The sequence below is a fragment of the Chiloscyllium punctatum genome, chromosome 45 (genome assembly GCF_047496795.1).
Source record: "Chiloscyllium punctatum isolate Juve2018m chromosome 45, sChiPun1.3, whole genome shotgun sequence".
Lineage (NCBI taxonomy): Eukaryota > Metazoa > Chordata > Chondrichthyes > Orectolobiformes > Hemiscylliidae > Chiloscyllium > Chiloscyllium punctatum.
Window position 1 is genome coordinate 18,501,057 of NC_092783.1, and position 22,542 is coordinate 18,523,598.

At 43.1% G+C, this 22,542-nt stretch overlaps 1 protein-coding gene across 3 annotated transcripts in view; it reads right to left on the bottom strand.

Annotated features, from left to right (window-relative positions):
- Positions 1-789: 789 nt before the first annotated feature.
- LOC140467195 (ras association domain-containing protein 8-like) overlaps positions 790-22,542 on the bottom strand; it is a 116,964-nt gene continuing 95,211 nt past the window's right edge. For all 3 annotated transcript variants that reach the window (XM_072563380.1, XM_072563381.1, XM_072563379.1), the window contains one exon: positions 790-3,200. In XM_072563380.1, coding sequence (XP_072419481.1) covers positions 3,091-3,200 — 110 coding nt within the window. In that variant the 3' untranslated portion in view covers positions 790-3,090. The remainder of the gene's footprint in view (positions 3,201-22,542) is intronic.

Below are 22,542 nucleotides of genomic sequence, written 5' to 3' on the forward strand. Positions count from 1 at the left end.
TGCATTATATACTGAATCTTCCTTACGGTTCAACTTGGATAAGTAATGCAGCATGAATTTACATAATATTTATTAGGACCAATCCCTAATATTCAATTAGTTTTTTCAGCTACAGCGCAACAACTCCTGGAGGATTGCACTGACGCTCTGAGACTGAATATTTCTATTGCACTGTTACAGGTACATGTGCCAGTCCAAAACAAAACTTCTGGGCTTTTCACTTTTCAAGGCAAGATCTAACATTGCTGGAGATCCTTGGAGACACTTTGGTTACTCTTTAGGGTGCCCGGGGGGGTATCTTTGAGGAAGTAAGATGCTCTTTGGGAGAGGTATGGCACTCTTTGGGAGACATCACACGTTTTTGGAGATTATTAAAGGTAGACATCAATGTGCATGAGAACTGAATAAATTCATTGAAACTGTCAAACTGTCAAAAGAACTTTCCTGATGAAGGGCTTTTGCCCGAAACGTTAATTTTCGTGCTCTTCAGGTGCTGCCTGACCTTCTGTGCTTTTCCAACACCACACTCTTAACTCTAATCTCCAGCATCTGCAGTACTCACTTTCACCCTGTCAAAAGCACTGTCAAGTTGTCAAAGAAACTATGAAATTCATTGGAATGTCAACCTGTCAAGGGAACTGACAAGTTGTCAGAAGAACTGTCAAGCTTACTGAATTAAGTAACTGAATGAAGTCAAATGTAGTAAATGCTTTTTGTTCAATGGGAGTGCTTCCTAAATGACAAATTCACGATCAACACTCTAGAACTTTAAAAACTATTTAGGTTCAGCATGGGTGCGGCAGTCTGCCCATATTGAATATGTGGTGAGTTGGCATAGTGGGTACAAAGGGTGTTGCCTGGGGAGGTCCTTGGTTGGCAGGAGATAGTACTAAGTTGGCATGGAAATATGAAGAGATACGGTTGGCTAAAGGGCTATGGGCAAGCAAGGAGGTCATGAAAGCCATGGAAGTGGGTGGGAAACATTAGGTGGCATGGGTGGGACATAGGGATTATGTGACGGGTGAGAGCTGGAAGAATATTTTTTTTTAATGCAGGGACAAACTATTGAAGCACTGAAGCTGGCATTTCAGACAACCTATTTCTACACACAATAACAGATTGCCTCCAAACTCTTGCTGGGGTGCCATCCCTGGCACCAGCAATAACCCTTCCCCCTGGTGCCCTGAACCAAAATCTGACAGTCCAGAGCAATTTTGAAATTTGTAACTTTTTCAACTCTGCACTTGCAACTAAAATAATGAAAATTCAGGCTTTGGCATGTGTGAGCTCACTGAATTCACCTTCTCTCCCAAATCCATACTGAGGACAGCCAAGAAATTCCCAACATTTGTTAGAGCAACAGCAATGAAAATCAGAAGGCAGGTGAATGGAATAGAACCATTTCACATGAAGAGATTTATGGATGTTTTATACATTCCTCAAAGTTTCATCACATCATCTCCTAGTTCCTCCCACACAACCTTTTTTTCTTCCAGTTTCATTGTTATTGTAACTAATGATGGTTATGGGGTAAATGATGAAGGGCTTTTGCCCGAAACGTCGATTTCGCTGCTCTTTGGATGCTGCCTGAACTGCTGTGCTCTTCCAGCACCACTAATCCAGAATAATGATAGTTATGTTCAAAGCATGTATTTTGATTAATCTGTCAAAGAACTGATGGATGGAATGGCCTCTTTCTGTGCTGTTATACGACTTACACATAAAGGAAGACTCCAGGACACTCTTAGAGTGTTTCTAAACGCACAGTTCAGGAAGACAGGCTAGGTTGATAGAACAGTAGCTTTAAGAATGAATTATACTGACATATGCTTCAATATTTCACAGTTAAGCAATCTGAAATGATCCAAATTGTTTTCATATATCAAAGAAATTGCTGGTAAAATGATCATGTTTGAGCTTTTTTGCTTCCTTTGGATGTTCATCTATGTATTTTTTGTGTCATTAGCACTGAGCTTTCAACTGCTCTTGTTATAGAATGGATTAACCTTTGGAGTTAATCATGAGAAAAATAAATGTTAACTAATTATTCAGTACATTTTAGCATTTGCGGTGTTTTTATATTGCCTATCCCCTGCACTGGTTTTACATTTCATGTGTTGACGAGATTTGAGCTGATTGCAATGATGTGCAGTGAATAAGAAAATTGAAGCCCTGTAAGTCTGAAAATGTGGCTTTCTGTCTGAGTACGTGATTTATATACATGCACAGGAACTTAGTAAACTGCAGGAGAACAGTGAACCTTCAGTTCCTGATACTAACACATCTCTGGGTATTCATGTACTACATGTATCCTGTTAGCCTCAGTTTCTGCATAACAATTATAAGAAAACAGTTAATAGACAGACTGTGTTAATGCAATAATGTAATGTTTGTCCTTTCATAAATACAACTTAGAGGACCCAATGGACTAACAAGGTACACACAGTTTCAGATGTAAATGCACTGTATAATTACTTAATAGTCAAATATACACCATGTGACCTGCTATCCCATATCTGTGCACTGTGCTCAATAGAGGCCCCTCTCTATATTTATAATCTTCTCTGTAACCCTCTGGACATCAGCATTCATCTAATTCTGACCCCATGAACTTCCTGATTCTAATTTCTCCACCATTGGTGGCCATGCTTTCAGCTTCTTTGGGCCAAATGCCTAAGTACATTTCATTTAATTAAAGTTATTTTATAAATACAAGTTATTGCTGTAGTTGACCCAGTACAGTGCACAATCTCTGTACTGTACTGGTGACAAATGCATTGTACCAGCTTCAATATTATAAGTGTTACATTCAGATTCATTCTCACGTCTTTCTGGATGTGATTGAACTGCACTTAGGGTCGTGCCCATGCTGTTGTGTGTCCAGGCCAGCAACATCCACTTACAAGATGCAACTGGATGCAGGTTACCTTCATGAGGCAGAAGTCTTAAAGCATGTCCCCTTCTAAAGTTTCCAATGCTTCAGTTATGCATCTTATTTGCCTGGAACCTATCAGCAGTATCAGAGCCAAATCTGCTATCACAGGCCATGCATGCGTTGGAGTGATCTGTTGGACTCATATGAGTCCAAAGTTATACGTAGATCCCTTCTTGGTTAAAACTGGAGACCATTAAATACTGGAGAACCTTGGCTTTGGCAGGGAGTATTTCATTTTCAGGAGAGTTTTGATGCAGCTGAGACTCTGTGGAAGGAGAAAACAAACATGGATGAATATACACGTTAACACTAATGTCAGGATAGAACAAACAATGACCAAAAGAGGGAAATGCCAGCATCTTTCTTGTCTAGTATCAGCAATTTAAATGGAAATAAACGTAGTGCCATGGGAGCTTACATTATTCTGAAGAAATGCAAGAAGCTCTGATGTCTTGGTCAATATTCAAAAGATATTGCTGTGAGTGGTAAACAAAGGCTGCCTGCTCTTTGGTAAATGTGTATTTTCCTGTCGAGCGTCTATGGAGTTTTGAACTAAAACAAAAACGCTGGAGATCATAGTGGGTCCGGCTGCACCCATGGAGAGAAAGCAGGCCCTTCTATGGACTTTCGCTGAACAAATTGCTACCAGGAAGATATCAAGCAGCATGGTGCTCTCTCCAGGGCTTTTGGGGCCTGTGTAATTAGGGAAAGTAACTATGTATTTTAAACAAAAATAAAAATTGCTGGAGAAACTCAGCAGGTCTGGCTGCACCTGTGGAGAGAAAGCAGAGTTAATATTTCAGAAGAGAGGACACTGGACTCGAAACATTAATTCTGTTTCTCTCTCCAAGATGCAGCCAGAGCTGCTGAGTTTCTCCACCAATCCCTGCTTTCCTTTCAGATTTCTAATGTGCACAGTTCATTGTTTTATTATACAATGGCATATCTTCCTACTGACGCTGGTGACTGTGAGCAACTACACACATGAGCTAATTCAGGCGTGTGCATGCGCACGGTTCCAAACTCTAACATCATCACATAGACTTTAGACATGAAATCATGTGTAAATGCAGCACTCTGCATGCTCACGGAAACATGCACATGTTTGAATTGGAGTTAAGCAGTGAGGTTGGGGACGCAGGACAGAAACCCCAGAGTGAGAAGAGAAGCTGGTAACAGAGGGAAGTAACAAGGAGAACCAGTTGCCATTGTAAGCAAACACTGCTGTAGAAAAATCATTAAAGAGCTGCACAGGTTCTGAACTAGGAAGTGTAAGTGAGAATAATTAGGTGAACATCAGATCAAACAAAGAAAACGTAACAGAGAGACAAGGAAGCAACGGATTAATAGATACATAAAATCGACAGAAAGAAGAGAAATAAAAAAAGAACATCTTAAAATCTCTGGCATCAGTTAAAACTGATTGAATGGGACTTAGAGCCTGAAGAGTCATATTGTCATTCAGCATGGAAACAAGTCCTTCAGTCCGATCAGTCCATGCCAACCATGTTCCCAAACTAAACTAGTTCCACCTACCTGCATTTAGCCCATATCCCTTCAAAATATTTCTATTCATGTGCTTATCCAAATGTCTTTTAAACATTGTAACTATACCTGCATCCATCTCACATGCATAAAATATCATTTTGAAGTCCAGAGGTTCATTAATTGCTTATCTGCCAGTATTTGTCTGTGGGACCTTGATATATGCAAATTAGCCACTGTACTTAGGTATTCAGCAATAGAGATTACAGCTCAAAAAAAATGTGAAGCACTTTGGAATGACCTGAGATGTGATAAGGTGCTACATGGATGCACTTCCTCTGAAAGTACATAATGGGCGTGTGCTCACTTTTCTCAAATCCAAATGCTAACCATGCGCATGTCACCATGAGAAAATTAGGCAGATCCAAGAGAGGGGATTGGGAGAAATTCAAAGATTATGGACATGGTAAAAAAAATGTAGCTAATGTGGTTCAAGAAGAGTGATCACATGAATCATCATAAATCTGTTATTAAAATATATGCAAAGACAAAAGGTTACACAGTTCAAGTAAGACAAAATATGTCACCTGTAATACAAAAATATTAACAAACATTATCACATTGCCTCTGCATTGAACTGTTACAGCTTCAATGTCATGCTCAATCCTCTGGAATGGCCTTACATCTTTTGAATTCAGAAGCAAGACTGCAACCACTATGCCAAAGTTTTACTCACAGTGTATTGCAATATAGAAAATGTTTATACTCTTCAGAAAGTCATTGCTTCAGAGCTAGCACCAGACGTTGAAGGTGACAGATTACTTCGGCTAGTGGACAATCATTAGTTGTCGAGGATTGATTGGTGAAACTTTTGATGAACTGCTGCCTGCAGGTTGATGTATGGAACTTCACACAGCCATCGATTTTGAAGCAAGGTGTCAATGAATCAAAGGAAGAGTGTGAATATACCATGAGTACATGCTGTTCTGACTCTTGAGTGAGTCCTTGAAGTGATGATAACTGTTTTGAAACTTTGAACTCAATTCGCTTGCAGATGACAGCTGCAACTTTGGAGCCACCTCTTACATGGAATCATTCAAACTGGTTGTCATGCAGAACAGGCCAGGTTATATTAATACACAGGTCAAGGGCCTTCTGAGCAACTCTCACCTTCCTCACCTCATTATCGGTGACCATGCTTCAGCTTTCTAGACAGTAATTTCGGATTTTCCTTTCTGCCCCTCCACCTCCTCCTCTAAGGCTCTGTTTAAAACCTACCTTTTCAACCATGCATGAAGTTATTGGGCCTCAGATCACTCTCTTTGGCTTGGTGTCATTTTTTTGGCTGATTTACACACCTAAGAAGTGCTTTGGGATTTTGAATATTGCAAAGCTGATTTGCAGTGTACCTTTAGGGTGGGAACACTTGCTCAGGTTCCAAGATCGAAAATGGTGAGTCTGATTATCGTAGGTGAGGAGCAAGTTTCCCAGGACAACATGTACATGAAAAATTATCCCCTGCCCCCAATTCCCTTTAAATATAGAGTCACTGGTATTAACATCACAGGGCATCGAGTAGACTAACATGCCAATGCTCGCCCTTCAATGAATTCTATATAAGAAGTGGATCAGAGTTGCAATTTAAACAGCAGCCAACTGTATCATAACCACTGGTTGTGCATTTGTAACTTATCAATGAACATGATGATTCTGAAAACCCCCTCCATTTTGGAGTAATTATGCTGTATTTGGAACAGATGGACATATCCAAATTTGTTGGTGGCTTTACTGTTTGAATTTGGGGGAGCAGTCTTCAGTGCTGGGCATCAGTGAAAGAGAAAGGGAGAGGTAGCGCTGTCTGCCGAAGTCTTGGCCAGTTTCGCCTCTGTAGCTACACAGAACACTGGGGTTCTTCAAAGCATAGAGCCAGTAATGACCGAAAGGCCAGGCTCCTGAGGGCAACCAATTCCAGGACTACTTTGGTAAGCTCTAGAGGACCTCCATGTCCACGCCGGCAGGGACTCCAGTGTTTGGGCTCATTTGTCAGCTCTCCTGGTGGCCATTCAAAATGCACTCACCCAATTTGTACTTCGAACACAGGATAGAGACACGGCTGTGATCTGCCAGTAGGTGGCAGACCTGCTCACCCATTGTCACGGTGACGAGGCGTTTCTCCAGCGTAATTTAATTTCCCGTACTTTGACATGGATAAGTCCTGCCCCAAAACAGAGCTTCATTTTCATGTTGGCCTGTACCTAATTTAAGCAAATTGAGTCTATGTAAAGCCCAGAATAATTGTTTAGATAGGGGACACTGTATTAATATACAGGCATTCTCTTCTTCATTCAAAAGGCTCCATCTAGGTTTCTAGGCTGCAGTGTCCATCTCTCCTGGCTGCAGAGCTCCTGGACAATTGTAACTCCATTACTGCCCAAAGAGTGTGCAATGCCTCAACAGGAAGTTTGAACAGTTTGCTGGGGTTCCTACAAGAGTGGGACTGGAGGATTCCTGCTGATCCAAGAAGGTGATCGTTCTGCTTTATTAACTTGAATGTTGCTTTTTGGAAGATGCCCTCCCTCACCTTCTCATCCCCTAATCTCTTCCACAATCTTTCTAGAATTATCAGGTGGCTATTTTTTGACCAGCATGGACATGATGGGCTGAAGAGCTTTTTTCTGCCCTGCAGGTTTCCAAGATTCTCATTGCTCTTCAGTTAATGATTTCAATTGTGTGTTGTCGGGGTGGGGGAGGGGGTTTACTCTGTGAAATTGACCCCACCCTAACTTCAACAGGATGATGTCATCTGTTGGAAGGAAACCAACACCATCGTGACCGAAAACCCATGCTTCATTATTCTACTGAAGTTGGGCTAGTGTGCAGGCAGTCTACAAATAGAAAGTACCAAAATTTGATGACCTTGCAAATTTTCCATATTCCCTTTTTTTAACTGGAGCTCCCATTTCAATACCTGTCACTTAAAATGTATACTCTAACGTACACCACATGAGCGTACAACCTACAAGCAGCAATAGACTATCTGATCCCTTGAATGTTTTCCACTATTCAAGAAGATCATGGCTGTTTAGATTATCATCTGAACTCCATTTTCATGCCTACCCTGATGCCCTCAGTTCCGTTGGTAGTCCAAGAACCTCTTTACCTCTGCCTTAAGACTATTCAATAACCCTGCCGCTGCGTGTCTGGAGGTTATATTAGTTGTACAGCCGAACAAAATAAATTCCAATGTGCACAACACGTGGTTTCACGTGGTTAAATATCCCAATGCACATCAGACCAACCTTATTAGGTGAATGATATTTAGACATTCCTGGAGATATTAAGGGGGAATAACCTAAAGCCTGGATCAAAGATGTGAGGTCTGCTCAGCAGAGACTGAGCCATTGAACATCTTCAAGGTGGAGTTTTAAAATGTGGTCTTTTAAAAAAAAAGGAGAGAGTTTGGAAGATTTAGGGTAGGAATTCCAGAGCTTAGGGCCTCAGCACTTGAAGGCATGGCCACCAATAGTGAAAAGATGAAAAGTAAGAGTGCACTACAATTGGCGCTAGTTTCATTTCCCAAATAATAATAATTGATTTGTAGTCATGAATAGCATGAGCGATAACTTTACCATGGAATATATTACATCCGAGTACAATGTAGATCCATACAGTGCAACAACCCATAGACTATGGCCATGTTTGATGTCTTGTCCCTGCCCCATTATCCAAAGATGCTGAGGTTATTTATAATACTCATGTTATCATATAATTCAGCACAGGAAAAGTAGGGACATGGAATAGTCAATATTAGTACAGTTAATATTAACTGAATTAACAATTTTGAAAGAAGTGCTTTAGTTAGGTGGACCCCCTTTTAGCATGATGGGATACTTGACCAAGGGCAGTCTACAAGCTTTAAGTTTCATAACTTGAGTAAATATGTTATCCAGGTCGAGAGCTGAGATAACAAGGGACATCTGCTGGGCTTGCATAATTCAGTTTGTTGATTAAATTATGGGCTGTAATGTTGTGGTTGATAATGAATGACCATTCCAAACATTGTAGTAAAACCAGGACATTATGAGCTATAAATATGCGCTGCACACTCCGTATCATTGAGGTGTTCTTTGAGTGACCAAGACCTTTTCCTTTGCTTGTACTCAAATAAAGGTCTTTGCTTGCTTAGTGCTATACATTTAAGAGGGGTCTTTTTTCCCCTCACAACAACAGGCAGTTTACTGAGTTTAGGGTTTTCCTAGTCTCTGTAGTTCAGTGCCAACTTTTGCTCATTTTCACAATGAGCTGCTGCTTTCTTTTTTCAGAGGGTCAGTCAGGATGGTGGACACTGTGGAGCTGAAGCTCAGAGAAGATTAGCCATGATCTTATTGAATGGTGGAGAAGGCTTGCCAAGCCAGATGGCCTACTCCTGTTCCGAGTTCTTATGTTCTTTTTAATCAAGTCCAGACCATAAACCTGAAGAAGAAAGGTTGAGCAAGTTGAGTTTGGATTCATTGGAGTTTAGAAAGATGAGAGGCCACCCTACTGAAATATCAGAGATTCTGAGAGAGCTGGACAGGGAGAATGCTGAGGTGACGTTTTCCTTCATAGCAGACTCTGGGACTAATTGGAACAGTTTCAAAATAAAGGGGAGGAGGAAGGCTGGAAAATAGAGTTGCGTCTATTAGTAGATCAGCCATTATTGAATGGTGGAGCAGGTTTGAGGGGATAAATAGTCTACTCCTTCTTATGTTTATGTCCCAGTTAATATTAAAGCATAATGATGCTATTGACCACATTTTATTGATCGTATGGATTTATTCTGGTGAAAACAGCAGCACTGGCTGGATTCAGTATGGATCTGGGACCTCCTTCATCTAGTTACATAGAATTACAACTCAAAAACAAATTGCTCCATGAAATACTCTGAATTTTGCTTAGCTCCCCGTATGTCTTTAGGTCCCTTTCATCCAGCTAGAAATGGTCTCAGCTTCAATTAGTGACATTCCACAGATTTATGCTCCTTTGTATAAAAGGCTTCTTCTGCTTTCACACCAATTGATGGGAAGTTGATAATATACAAGGCTATCCTGCAGCCAGCTATCCTGTCATGTGACAGAACCAGGAAGTATTATGGTGCAGACCAATGTGCCGGTTTTGGTCTCTCGGCATCTTAACATAATACCAGTCTCCTGTCTTTTCTCCAGAACCCCACATGTTAGTTCTATTTTAGCAATCATCCAATGCCCTTGAATGCCTTAATCAACCTGGCCTCCACCCAAGCTTCCAGGCAGTGTATTCCACAACCTAGAAACTCACTATGTGGAAAAAACCACCTTTCCTTACCTCACAATTTGCTTCTTTTGCAAAAACTTTAAAACTGGCACTCTCTATCTTATGAAAATGCTGTTCCTTTAACAAGATTATTTTGTCCTTGATTCCTTTTCAGAGGGGTCATAAAGGCAGAGGTTCTGATGTGTCTGGTTTGTGTGGGTTTTAGGGCTAATTTAATTATAACTAACAGGTACTGCCTCAGGAAAATGGTTTCCAAGTTTCTTTAAAAAAAACACTTGTACAATGAAAGGGGAGAGGCCAGTTCTCCCAACTCACCTTTTTTGTGGTTTGTTTTGGTTTTTTGCCGTCTGGCTGTTCAGAGCTACTGGTCAGTTTAAGCTGAGGAATCCAAAGAAACAGTCACAGGGGAAGGATGTACCATGTTAAATCTCTCTGCCCTGTCTCTCTCTCTCCTGTCAGAACCTGTGCCTGATTTTACCTTTTTGCCAAGGGGGTGTTTATGGGAATTTGCAGGCTTTTGGAACAGCACCATTAAGTTGGGATCGTCTGTTAGATAGGTTAAGTTATTCTATACTCTGTTCTCTTTTGTTTGTGTTTCAGTTGGTACTCTGTAAATAAATTCTGTTTTGTTTAAAACCAAAGGGTTTTGACCAGCTGCATCGTTCCTGGAATATCTACTTTACACCTGCTCAAAATAACTAGAGAAGTTAAGGTCTGGGCCTTCTTCTTGAAACGTTTTGAGGGGGTCTGGCCTGGTCCATAACACTCTCGAACAAAAGAGAATCTAACTAAATTCCCTTGTTATTTGATGCATTGCTGTTACAGACTTACCATCACATTCTAAAGAATCATCATTGACCAGAAATGAACAGCATCAGCCACATAAACACTTTTACTACAAGAGCAGGTCAAAGGCTGAAAGAAATGTGCTTACATTGAAGGTCTCACAAGAGATGGTGATGCAACTAAGATGTAGGTGTAATTAACTAGCTCATTAAATATTATGCAGTAACTGTATGGCTATATTTCCCCATCAGTAATATAGACTGATGTCAATAAGGAGGATAAGTATCAGTCATCTATTCAAGGCAGCTCAGATGGTTCTACTGGTGATGACCAGATGAGGGACAGATGATGGTGTAGTAGGAATGACAATTGACTAGTCATCCATTGGGGCAGGATTATACTCTGGGATTAAACAAAGACCTGCAGATTCTGAAGATCTGAAAGAAAAACAGATATTGCTGGGGAAATTCAGCAGGTCAGACAGCATCTGTGGAAACCTGCTGAGTTTCCCCAGCAATTTCTGTTTTTGTAACACACTGGCATACGAGTTCAAACCCAAACAACACTGTAACTGAGGAGTTTAAATTCCGTTAACGAACCTGGAAGTGAAGGCTAATTTCGGTAATGATGACCATGATAACTATCGATTTTTTAAATTTAAAAATCCATCAGGCTTGCTATGATTTTTTGGGGAGGAAGTCAGCCATCCTCACCCAGTAAGGCCACCTTCTGACTTCAAATGTGGTTACTCTTAACTGCTCTCTGAAATAGCACTGGCAAGCAAACCCATGTTAAGGACAATAAATTATGGACTAGCTAGTGAAATCCACAGCCCACAAAAGAAAAGAAAATTGGCTCTGATATCAATTTGCAACTTCTCCATTACTTGTAGATCTTCATTACAATATGGAGGGCAGAGTTTATTGTAGCAAATCAATTACAAACATTAAACTTCAAAGGAATTCAATTTCATGTGAAACGCTGTGGGATTTTTCCAGGAAATCTATTAAGATTCCATGCACACTATTTTATTTTCATTTTCTATCCTGCGCATTGTAGAAGCAGCATCGTAATCAAATTAAAAATGATGAAGATAGCATTAATCAAGTTGGAATTTGGCTGTGATTCTTTATCTTTGGATTTCAGCAGCAAGGTGGTTGCACTGTTCCTTTAAGAAGCCCACAGCCCAAGGAGAATATCTACTAACAGAACAATATATCATTGACCCTGTTCCTTTAAGAAGCCCACAGCCCAAGGAGAATATCTACTAACAGAACAATATATCATTGACCCTGCTGGCAACATGAATATTAGAATAGGGAGAAAGAACGACCAATCAAGGCGTGTAGCATGTAATCAGCTGAACAGAACTGTGATTGCATTTATTTTTCACACTAGGCCCTAAATCACGTTGGTAAGATTTTCCACACTCGATTTGACATGACCTGAAAGGAAAAGCATAGCGTGTTACAATTGTAACATGGTAATGTTGAGTTGTGTTGGAATAGGCTTGCGCTTTTCCTCTTCACTATTGGCATAATTTTCTTTCAACAGAAGTAGACTGAGTTGAATGGTTTCCCAAACTGCAACCCCTCAGCTTTGTTAAGTCTGCCCTGAAAGCTTCGTTTTACTCATTGATCGCAGTGTTTGTACTAAATGTGTCAGTAATGTGGTTACAAGTTACTGGTGCTAAACGTTGTGAATTTAGTGTCCGGACCTGGAATTCTATCCAAGTATCACAGCTTGGTACAGCAACTGCTCTGCGAGGACTGTCAGAAACTACTGAGAGTGGTGAACACAGCCCAGTCCATCATGCAAGCCAACCTTCCATCCACTGACTCCATCTACACTTCCTGCTGCCTTAGGAAGGCACCCAACATCATCAAAGACTCCTCCCACCCCAGTTCCAATCTCCTCCAACCTTTTCCATTGGGCATAAGACACAAAATCTTAAATACACGTACCAACAGAGTCAAGAACAGCTTCTTCCCCGCTGTTATTAGGCTTCAGAATGAACCTCTCAAATTTCAAATTTAATTCTGGATTAGTGGTGCTGGAAGAGCACAGCAGTTCAGGCAGCATCCAAGGAGCTTCGAAATCGACGTTTCAGGCAAAAGCCCTTCATCAGGAATCCTGATGAAGGGCTTTTGCCCGATACGTCGATTTCGAAGCTCCTTGGATGCTGCCGGAACTGCCGTGCTCTTCCAGCACCACTAATCCAGAATCTGGTTTAAAGCATCTGCAGTCATTGTTTTTACCTCTTTCAAATTTAATGTTGATCTCAATCTTTGTGCACCTTCTCTGCAGCCGTAACATTGTATTCCTCGCTCTGCTCTATTTCCCTATAGACTTCGTATAGTGTGATCTGCCTGTACTGCAAAACAAAACTTTTTACTGTACCTAGCTACATGTGACAATAATAAATCAGATCAAATCAAATCAAAACTAAACGTCAGTTATGTGTGCACATGTGCATGTTTTAGTTGTGATTAAGAGCAACTGATATTAATTGAGTAAAGGTTAGGGGCACGAGGGGGCTTTTGTAGCATTGTGGTAATGCCTCTACCTTGGGTCCAAAAGCTCTGGGTTGAACTTTGATCTGTCACAAAGAGACTTGTCATAACATGCCTGAGCGTTTTGATTAAAAATAATCATTTTCAAGTGATTACGGCGATGGATTTCACATCCATTGGGGTCTCCCTGCTTAGATTTAACGACAGTTGTAAGCATTCTGATTTAAGCGGTTATTATGGCATAGTGCTAGTGTTCTCATCTCCCAGGCCTAGACGTCTGGTTCAAATCCTACCTGCTCTGGAGGTATATCATTACATGTCCAAATGGGTCTCACTGGATCAGCAGTAGTGCCTACACTGGAAGACCCAGGTTCGAGTCCTACCTGCTCTGAAATTGTGTCATAACCTTATGCAAACAGATTGGTTTAAAATGTATACAAAAGCTAAGGGATGTGCTGCCACCTCTGGCTCGGTGATTCTGGGTTCAAATCTCGCTTGCTATGGAGGTACTTCCTTCATCCAAAATGATTGATTATTTTAGTTTCCCAAAGGGACAGTCTGTTTGCTGGCTTGAATGGGTTATTCAGCATAAACTTATAAACTGGCTCCTGTCTCAGACTTTGCCAGATGAAAGTTTAGCAGGATAACCCTTGTTGTTTTGATTTGGCTCTTAACCACCTGTGCAGATGACATTAGGTTAGACAGCAAGTTCTACAAACTCCAGACAGAAAATGAAGATAAAAATACAACACAGTTTACCACAGAATTCCTCTAAGAAGATGGCACTGTACTTGTGGCTGGGGCAGAATATCGGCTACGAAGAATCATGGGTTGTCTTTCCTGTGCATAGGATGTCACATGTCTGCCCTCATCAGAGTAAACAACACCTCACCGATAGTGGTTAGCAAACTCTGTGAGCTTGGATCTGTGATGACAGACAATCTGTCTTTAAGTGCAGCACTGTTAGATGTCTGGGGAAAACAGCTACCACCTTTTGCTGAGTGATGAACTGTGCCTGGAATAACATCCAGGCTGACTGTTAGGACCAGGGCAACTGTGCTTCAAGTAGCTTAAGGCATGACGGTGAAACATCGGTGACCCACAGCTATTGAGAAAGGAGGCTCAGCAAACCCTATCTCCGCTGTCTGTGCTTCATTCTCTGCACCTTATTAAAGGACAGCATTGCAAATATGGCAATGTCTCTCACAGATAAAACTACCACATACATGGCCATTCATCAGATAGTGGTCAAGTGCCAGTAACTGGGGTGGGGGCGGGCATAATTTTAAAGTCAAAGGCAGGAGGGTTAGAGGGAATTTAAGGAAAGACCTTTTCACCCAGAGGTTGGTGGGGGTTCTGGAATGCACTGCTTGAGAGAGTAGTTGAGATGGGAAACATCAAAACTTTTTTAAAAAAAAGTATTTGGATGAGAGCTTAAGTGTTGTAACATTGAAGGCTTTGGGCCTAGTATGGGAAAGTGAGACTAGTATAGGTAGTAGTGTCTTTTTTGGGGTACAGACTGGATTGGTCAAAAGACCTCTCCTGTACTATATGATTCTAGGGGCATTTCTGCAGGATGGAAGGCAGATACATTCCCAAGGATATTCTGTAGGAAGTAAGGAAGTAGCTGGAGCCAGAAGTTCAGTGGGATACCCCAAGCTCCACTTGACAGTGTGACATGAAGACACAAACATTGAACCTGGAAGAACCTAGCCGACCACACAGTAAAATGGTGAAGTTACGTGGACACCAAGCGAGAGACCATGAGATCACTGGCTACAGCAGCTTGTCAGCAGGCACCAGCACTGCCCACAGTGATACCTGATCACCACTAACAGTATACGCAGCAGAGCCCACCCCTCATCGATTAGGTTTCTGCACTTGACAGCAAAGCTGCATCATATGAGGTTGCACCAAGTCTGGCAGCTTGACTTGTTGCAGGACCATCACCTAACATTCAAAGAAGGATACCAAACAGTGAGACCACCAGTATTTTCCAAAGCTCCAGGCCCAAGCGGTCACAAAAAAAAATTAACTATTCTGATTTTTCTGAACACTCAGTTGCCCAAGTTCAAAGGACATCGAACAAGATTGGCAGCTCTCCAGTTCTGTAAAGCTTTCCTGAGAATTTCAGATTAGGTAAGTCTGAGTAAGTGAAGCAAAGGAGATTGGTCTTCCTGTTGGGCCTCTACAAAGTACCACACTTGGACCAATCCATGAACCCTTGCTGATTGGATGGGGCCCAGTTCTTGAGCCACTTTAGAATTTCGAAGTTCTATCAGGGCCTATTGTTATCTCAGATTCTCAAATGAAGGTAAAGTTGTCATTGAAATTACCTGGGAGAGGAAGTGACTTTTCAGTCAGCTCCTGAACAGGAACAGGGCGCTTCAGATATTCACTCTATTAATTTCCTTTACTTCCCAACCATGATACTCCTGCAGAGAAATCTGTGCAGCTTGAGCCATGTCACTGAGTTCTGCTACTTCCACTTATGGACCTGCATTCCCCAACACAACAGACAGACAAACACAGACACACACACTCCCCGAAGTCCTACTGGAGACAGATTTTGCAAAAATTCATTAGCCAAGCTCAGGCAACCCACTTCTAATTGTAATTTTTTTATTTTTCAGAGATGTGACCATCATCGGTTGAAGCCTTGAGAAGGTGGTGCTGAGCTGCTTCTTGAACCACGACAACCAACTGGGTTTGGAGACCCACAGAGGTTGTTGCTGTGGCCAATCCTCTACATCAGAGAGATTGAACGCAAACTCGCAGTACAGTTCAAGGAACATCTCTGGTCCATATGCACCAACCAACCCCACTTTCCTGTGGACATCCATTTCAACCCCCCTCCCATTACCCTGAGTACATACCCATTCTGGGCATCTTCCACCACCTACACAAGGCCACCCACAAACTGGAGGAAGAACAGCCCATCTTCCGCCTCGGGAGCCTACAACCACATGGCATGAACATTGAATTCACCAATTTCCATACCTCCCCTCCCCCCACCCCATCCCAGGTCCAACCCTCTGATTCAAGTCCACGCCCTTGACCTGACCTGCCTGTCCATCTTCCTTCCCACCTATCTGCTCCTCACTTCCCACTGACCTATTGCCATCACCTCTTACCTTCACACATCTACCTTTCCCCTAGCCCCACCCCTGCATTTATTTCTCAGCCCCCTCCCCCCTCTGCAGTCTTGAAGAAGGGTCCTACCTGAAACATCGACTCTCCTGCTCCTCAAATGCTGCCTGACCTGCTGTGCTTTTTCCAGTGCTATGCTTTATCAACTCTGGAATGCATTGCCAGAGAAAGTGATGGATGCAGATAGAGTTACAAAGTTTAAGTAACATGAAAAGGAAAGGTTTGGAGGGATATGAGCCAAATACAGGTGGGTGGGACTAGTTTAGTTTGGGAACATGGTCATTGTGGACTAGTTGGACCAAAGGATCTGTTTCCGTGCTGTATGACTCCATAACTTTATAAATGTTTACCCAAGTGTAACAAAATTACCTCCACAATCAGAACTCTGGAGTCAACCAAACTCTGTGTTCCCCTGTTAACCAATCCCCAATCTCCACATTTATCTGAACTATCTTCACACTCCCCCCACTCCATGTCCTAAACTCTTGACAGAAATGTTTTTTCAGGCATTGTCAAGATGAAATATTTTCCAGGCATTCTCAGGATGAAAGAGAATGATCTAGAAAGAAACCTTAGAAGATGGAAAACATAATGGTAAAAAATTCTGTCAGAACTTCAGGGATAAAAGGGCAATCAATGAAAGCAAAAAAAATAATAAAAGATTCAAATAGACTTGAAAGAACATGAGCAGAAGTTATTTAATATTCTGAATGAAAATGTTGTCTGAGAATTCCTGAAGGAGGTTTTGAGCAACGTGCTCTTTCATATAAATGGGCCTGAAGTTGAATTAATCGCTTCAATAGGAAAGAAGATAAAAGTCCTAGACTGCATGAAAGGGCTGAAAATATAACTTTAGACTAGTATTGTCTCTTCTTTACCATAAGACTCTCAGTATGCTTCAGGGGAAAATTCTAGAATTATTAAAGAAGCAATTAAATTCTGCAATGGAGGCAGCTGGGGTGTAGATCATGATGGATTGAAGAATTAAGATGGACCAAATGGCCTTCCTTATCATGTGACCAAGAGCTGAATCTTGCCATATTTTAGCAAAGCGTCATTTTCATTGAACTTCTTCAAAGCTTTCATTCCAAGTTATCTCCAACTCTGAACTCAAACTCACCTCATTGACTGTCTACCACACCTCTGTCACACTTCCCATCTGATGCTAGTCTGATTCTGCCACTTCCTTGCAGCTGGATGCACTCATCAGCACTGGGATATCTCAGATATACTGGCATCACTTGTTTTGGCATTGTCTTTGATCCTCAGCTCTATACCCAGTCAAGCGTTGGCAGTCCAGAGTTGCCCCTCACCACTAATGTAGTGACACAGCATTGACAAAACAATGCTACCTCATGCTCTCACGAGGAAGTTGAACAGTTCATCCACTTTACTAACACCTTCCACCCCAACCTCAAATTTACCTGGACCATCTCAGACTCCTCCCTCCCCTTCCTAGACCTCTCCATTTCTATCTCGGGCGACCGAATCAACACGGACATTCACTATAAACCAACCGACTCCCACAGCTACCTAGATTACACCTCCTCCCACCCCTGCCCCCTGTAAAAATGCCATCCCATATTCCCAATTCCTTCGCCTCTGCCGCATCTGCTCCCAGGAGGACCAATTCCAATACAGAACAACCCAGATGGCCTCCTTCTTCAAAGACCGCAATTTCCCCTCAGACGTGGTTGACGATGCTCTCCACCGCATCTCCTCCACTTCCCGCTCCTCCGCTCTTGAACCCCGCCCCTCCAATCGCTACCAGGACAGAACCCCACTGGTCCTCACCTACCATCCCACCAACCTCCAGATACATCGTATCATCCGAAGTCATTTCTGCCACCTCCAAACAGACCCCACCACCAGGGATATATTTCCCTCCCCTCCCCTATCAGCGTTCCAGAAAGACCATTCCTTCCACGACTCCCTCGTCAGGTCCACACCCCCCACCAACCCAACCTCCACTCCCGGTACCTTCCCCTGCAACCACAATAAATGCAAAACTTGCACCCACACCTCCCCCCAACGCCCCAAGGGATCCTTCCATATCTGCCACAAATTCACCTGCACCTCCACACACATCATTTACTGCATCTGCTGCACCCGATGTGGCCTCCTCTACTTTGGGGAGACAGGCTGCCTACTTGCAGAATGTTTCAGAGAACACCTCTGGGACACCCGCACCAACCAACCCAACCACCCCGTGGCTGAACACTTTACCACCTCCTCCCACTCCGCCAAGGTCATGCAGGTCCTTGGCCTCCTTCATCACCAGACCATGGCAACACGATGCCTGGAGGAAAAGCGCCTCATCTTCCACCTAGGAACCCTCCAACCACAAGGGATGAATGCAGATTTCTCCAGCTTCCTCATTTCCCCTCCCCCACCTTATCTCAGTCCCAACCCTTGGACTCAGCACCGCCTTCTTGACCTGCAATCTTCTTCCTGATCTCTCCGCCCTCACCCCCTCTCCGGCTTATCACCCTCACCTTAACCTCCTTCCACCTATCGCATTCCCAATGCCCCTCCCCCAAGTCCCTCCTCTCTACCTTTTATCTTAGCCTGCTTGGCACACCTCCTCTTTCCTGAAGAAGGGCTTATGCCCGAAACGTCGATTCTCCTGCTCTTTTGATGCTGCCTGACCTGCTGCGCTTTTCCAGCAACACATTTTTCAGCTCTGATCTCCAGCATCTGCAGTCCTCACTTTCTCCTAACATTTCTTATGGGATTGACACTCCCTTCTATACACACCTATCACTGTTGAAGCACCAGACCATACATCTGAGATGTCCTGAGCCACATCCTTTCTTATCACCCTCTCTAAGTCATTGCTGTTCCTTCCCTAATGTCCACTGTAGCCCAGCATCTTTTCGCTGTTTAATGTGGGACCATCACATACAGGGGCACCTTTGGTCACCTCAAATTCAGTTTTCTTTACAAATACTGAGTAGAAATCAAACAGATTACATTAGTCTCTTGGATCAGAAACAAACTCTGGGCATGTTGAGCACCAAGGTGTTTCCAGTCAGCAAGTGATCACTGCCCCCAGCTCTTATCTACTGGAACAAGGTGCCTCTAAGATCCTGTCTCGTTCACAGTGCCTGATGCTGCTGCGCTCCATCTTGCACAACACGATGTTCCTCCTGTTCAATCTCCTCATCCTCCTCCCTGGAGACTGCTCTCCACCCTCCTCCTATTTCTTCAGCTTCCATCACATCCTCTTCTTTACTGCCCTGTTATACAGAGACACTATGTCAGCATCATGAGGCACACTCTTTCTGGAGCGAACTTCAAGCAACCAACCCTCCCATCTCCCCACTTCAGATCCATCAACTGATCTACGCAGCTGAACCTTATCTTCAGGAGGCCTATCACCTGCTCCATGATGGCCCCGACTGACGAATGGACTGCACTGTATATCGGCCCGGCCTCGTTTGGGGGTGGGGTATGGTTTGTGTACCAGCCACCAGATATGGCTGCAGTTGTCTCCCAGTAACCAGCCTGGACCCTCCAACACAGCAGAAACATGAGACCTCTGATAGTTACAGGCATCATGGCAGCTCCTGGGGATCACGCACTCACCTCTGTAAAGTTGTTCTGATGATCACTTGCACGTTGATAGAATGCAGCCCTATCCTGTTGATGAACTCTGCTCTGTTATGCTGTGACCTTCTCAGCACGATGTGTGTACGGTCTATCACACCCTGACCCTGGGGGAAGCCAGCTAGAGTGTGGAATCCCACCACCCGGGATGCAGCACTGACCCCGTCACCGAGGATATGTGATGGGATGGTGTGATGTGGCATAAATCGATCACAGTCTCGATGTGTTTGTGGCTGGATGATTTACAGATCCCACACGGATCTCCAGTGGCTCCTTGGAAGGGGTTCATCCCATGAAAGCCACCTAAATGGTCACTGGGATCAGATGGTCACTCGCTCCTCGAGGTCACAGGTCTCAATCCAGCAGTTGGCACAGCGCTGTGACAGTATCCTGGTGAAAACAATGATGGCAGATGCTGGAAACCAGAGTCTAGATTAGAGCATCCGAGGAGCAGTTTTACTGCTGAACTGCTGTGCTTTTCCAGCACCACTCGAATCTAGACTGTGACAGTATCCCAGGTTATCCTCAGTCTGCGGAGACACTGTGTCTCATCCATCCAGAGGAAATGGCATCAAGGATGATGGACGCTGAGCCGTTGTTCCTCTGCATCATGGGGACACTTTAAACTGAGACTTAGAGAGGGACTGGGTGCAACTACTTGCAGGAAAATCAATCCAGAACAGCGAGAAACATTCTGAAGGGTAAGATTGCAGGGCTAACATGTTCCTGTGAATGTTAAGGCTGGTTCCAACAAGTGCAGGGAATCTGAATGCCAAGGGAAGTACAGGATTAGATTATGAAAAAAAAAGCTTACGGCAGATACTGAGGGTTCAACAGCAGATGCCCTTAAGGAGTATAGAAAATGTGAGGATTGTTTCAACAAAGAAATTTATGGGCAGCATGGTGGCTCAGTGGTTAGCACTGCTGCCTCACAGCGCCAGGGACCTGAGTTCAATTCCAGCCTCAGGTGACTGGCTGTGTGGAGTTTGCATGTGCTTTCTGTGTCTGTATGGATTTCCTCTGGGTGCTCCAGTTTCCTCACACAATCCAAAGATGTGCAGGTTAGGTGGATTAGTCATGCTAAATTGCCCATAGTGTTCAGGGGTGTGTTAGTTAGGTGCATTAATCAGAGGAAATGTAGAGTGGTAGGGGAATGTGTCTGAGTAAGTTACTCTTCAGAGGGTCGGTGTGGACTTGTTGGGCCAAATGGCCTGTAGAGATTCTATTGTATTCTAAAGTGAGAGAGTGAAAAGAGAACATGGAAGAACTGTGATGGGTGACAATAACGAAAATACAAAGGCATTTTTGAAGTATATTAGAGGTAAGAAAACAATCAGAGAAAGAGTAGGGCCCATTAGGCACCAAAATGGCCCTCTGTGCGTGAAGCCAGAAGACAACACTGGGGTTTAAGCGCGTACTTTGTGTCTGTATTCTCTCTTGAGAAGGACAATGTTAGATATAGAAATCAATGAGGGGGACTGTGGTATACTTGAATGAATTAGTATTGAGAGGGGGAAGATAGGAATGATTTTAGTCACAAAGAGATAGTAGGAGACTATAAGTGCTATATGAGCTCCACCTCACTCACTAAAAACACCCGGGTATATAGGAGAGTCTTTCATGTTTCCTACAGATCAGGGAGGGAAGGAATCAGTTCCATATCTTGCCCTTCGGAAATGCAGACATTGACTCTGCTCAGAGCTGAAAATGTGTTGCTGGAAAAGCGCAGCAGGTCAGGCAGCATCCAAGGAACAGGAGAATCGACGTTTCGGGCATAAGCCCTTCACCAACACCATAAACATCTGTTGGGAAACCTTACTTATATTTCTGATTTTGAGGTGCCGGTGTTGGACTGGGGTGTACAAAGTTAATAATCACACAACACCAGTTTATAGTCCAACAGGTTTATTGGGAAGCACTAGCTTTTGAAACGCTGCTCCTTCATCAAGTGGTTGCAGATTATAAGATCTTAAGACACAGGATGCATAACAAAAGTTTACAGTGTGATGCAACTGAAATTATATATTGAAAAAGATCTGGATTGTTTGTTAAGTCTCTCATATTTTAGAATGACTATGGTGGTTTCAGTTCTTTCATATGTAAGTCCCAGAAATTTTTTAAAGTTACATTCGCAAGTCAATTTTAACAACAGGTGCCATGTTGGCCCAGATGATGCACTGAAGGTGTGAGGTGCCCTGTGTGAGGCAGTCAGTGCACCAGTGTTCAGGCTGATTCTATTTCTAAAAAAAGGGATTTACAGAATCTCACATGGATTCATGCAGTTTTTGTGCAAAATAAAATGTAATTCCGCAAATACAAATTCACCCCACAAACGCGTGCGTGTGTGTGCGTGTGCATGTGCGTTGTCTATCCTATATGCTGCAGGCAAGGATGCCCTGAGGCATGTAAATTGGCAAGACCGAGCAGAGGCTATGGCAATAGATGAATGGACACTGCACAACAATCAACAGACAGGAGTATTCTCTCCCAGTTGGAGAACAGTTCAGTGGTCTGGGACATTCGACCTTGGACCTTCAGGTGACCATTCTCCTGGGCGGACTTCAGGACAGACAACAATGCAAAGTGGCCGAGCAGGGGCTGATAGCCAAGTTTGGTACCCATGGGGCTGGCCTTAACCAGGACTGTGGGTTCATGTCACACTATAGGTGACCCCACTGCACAACACACACATACACGTAAGGATGTGGAGTGAGTTTGTACTTGCAGAATTATATTTTATTTTGCTCAAAAACTGCATGAATCCATATAAGA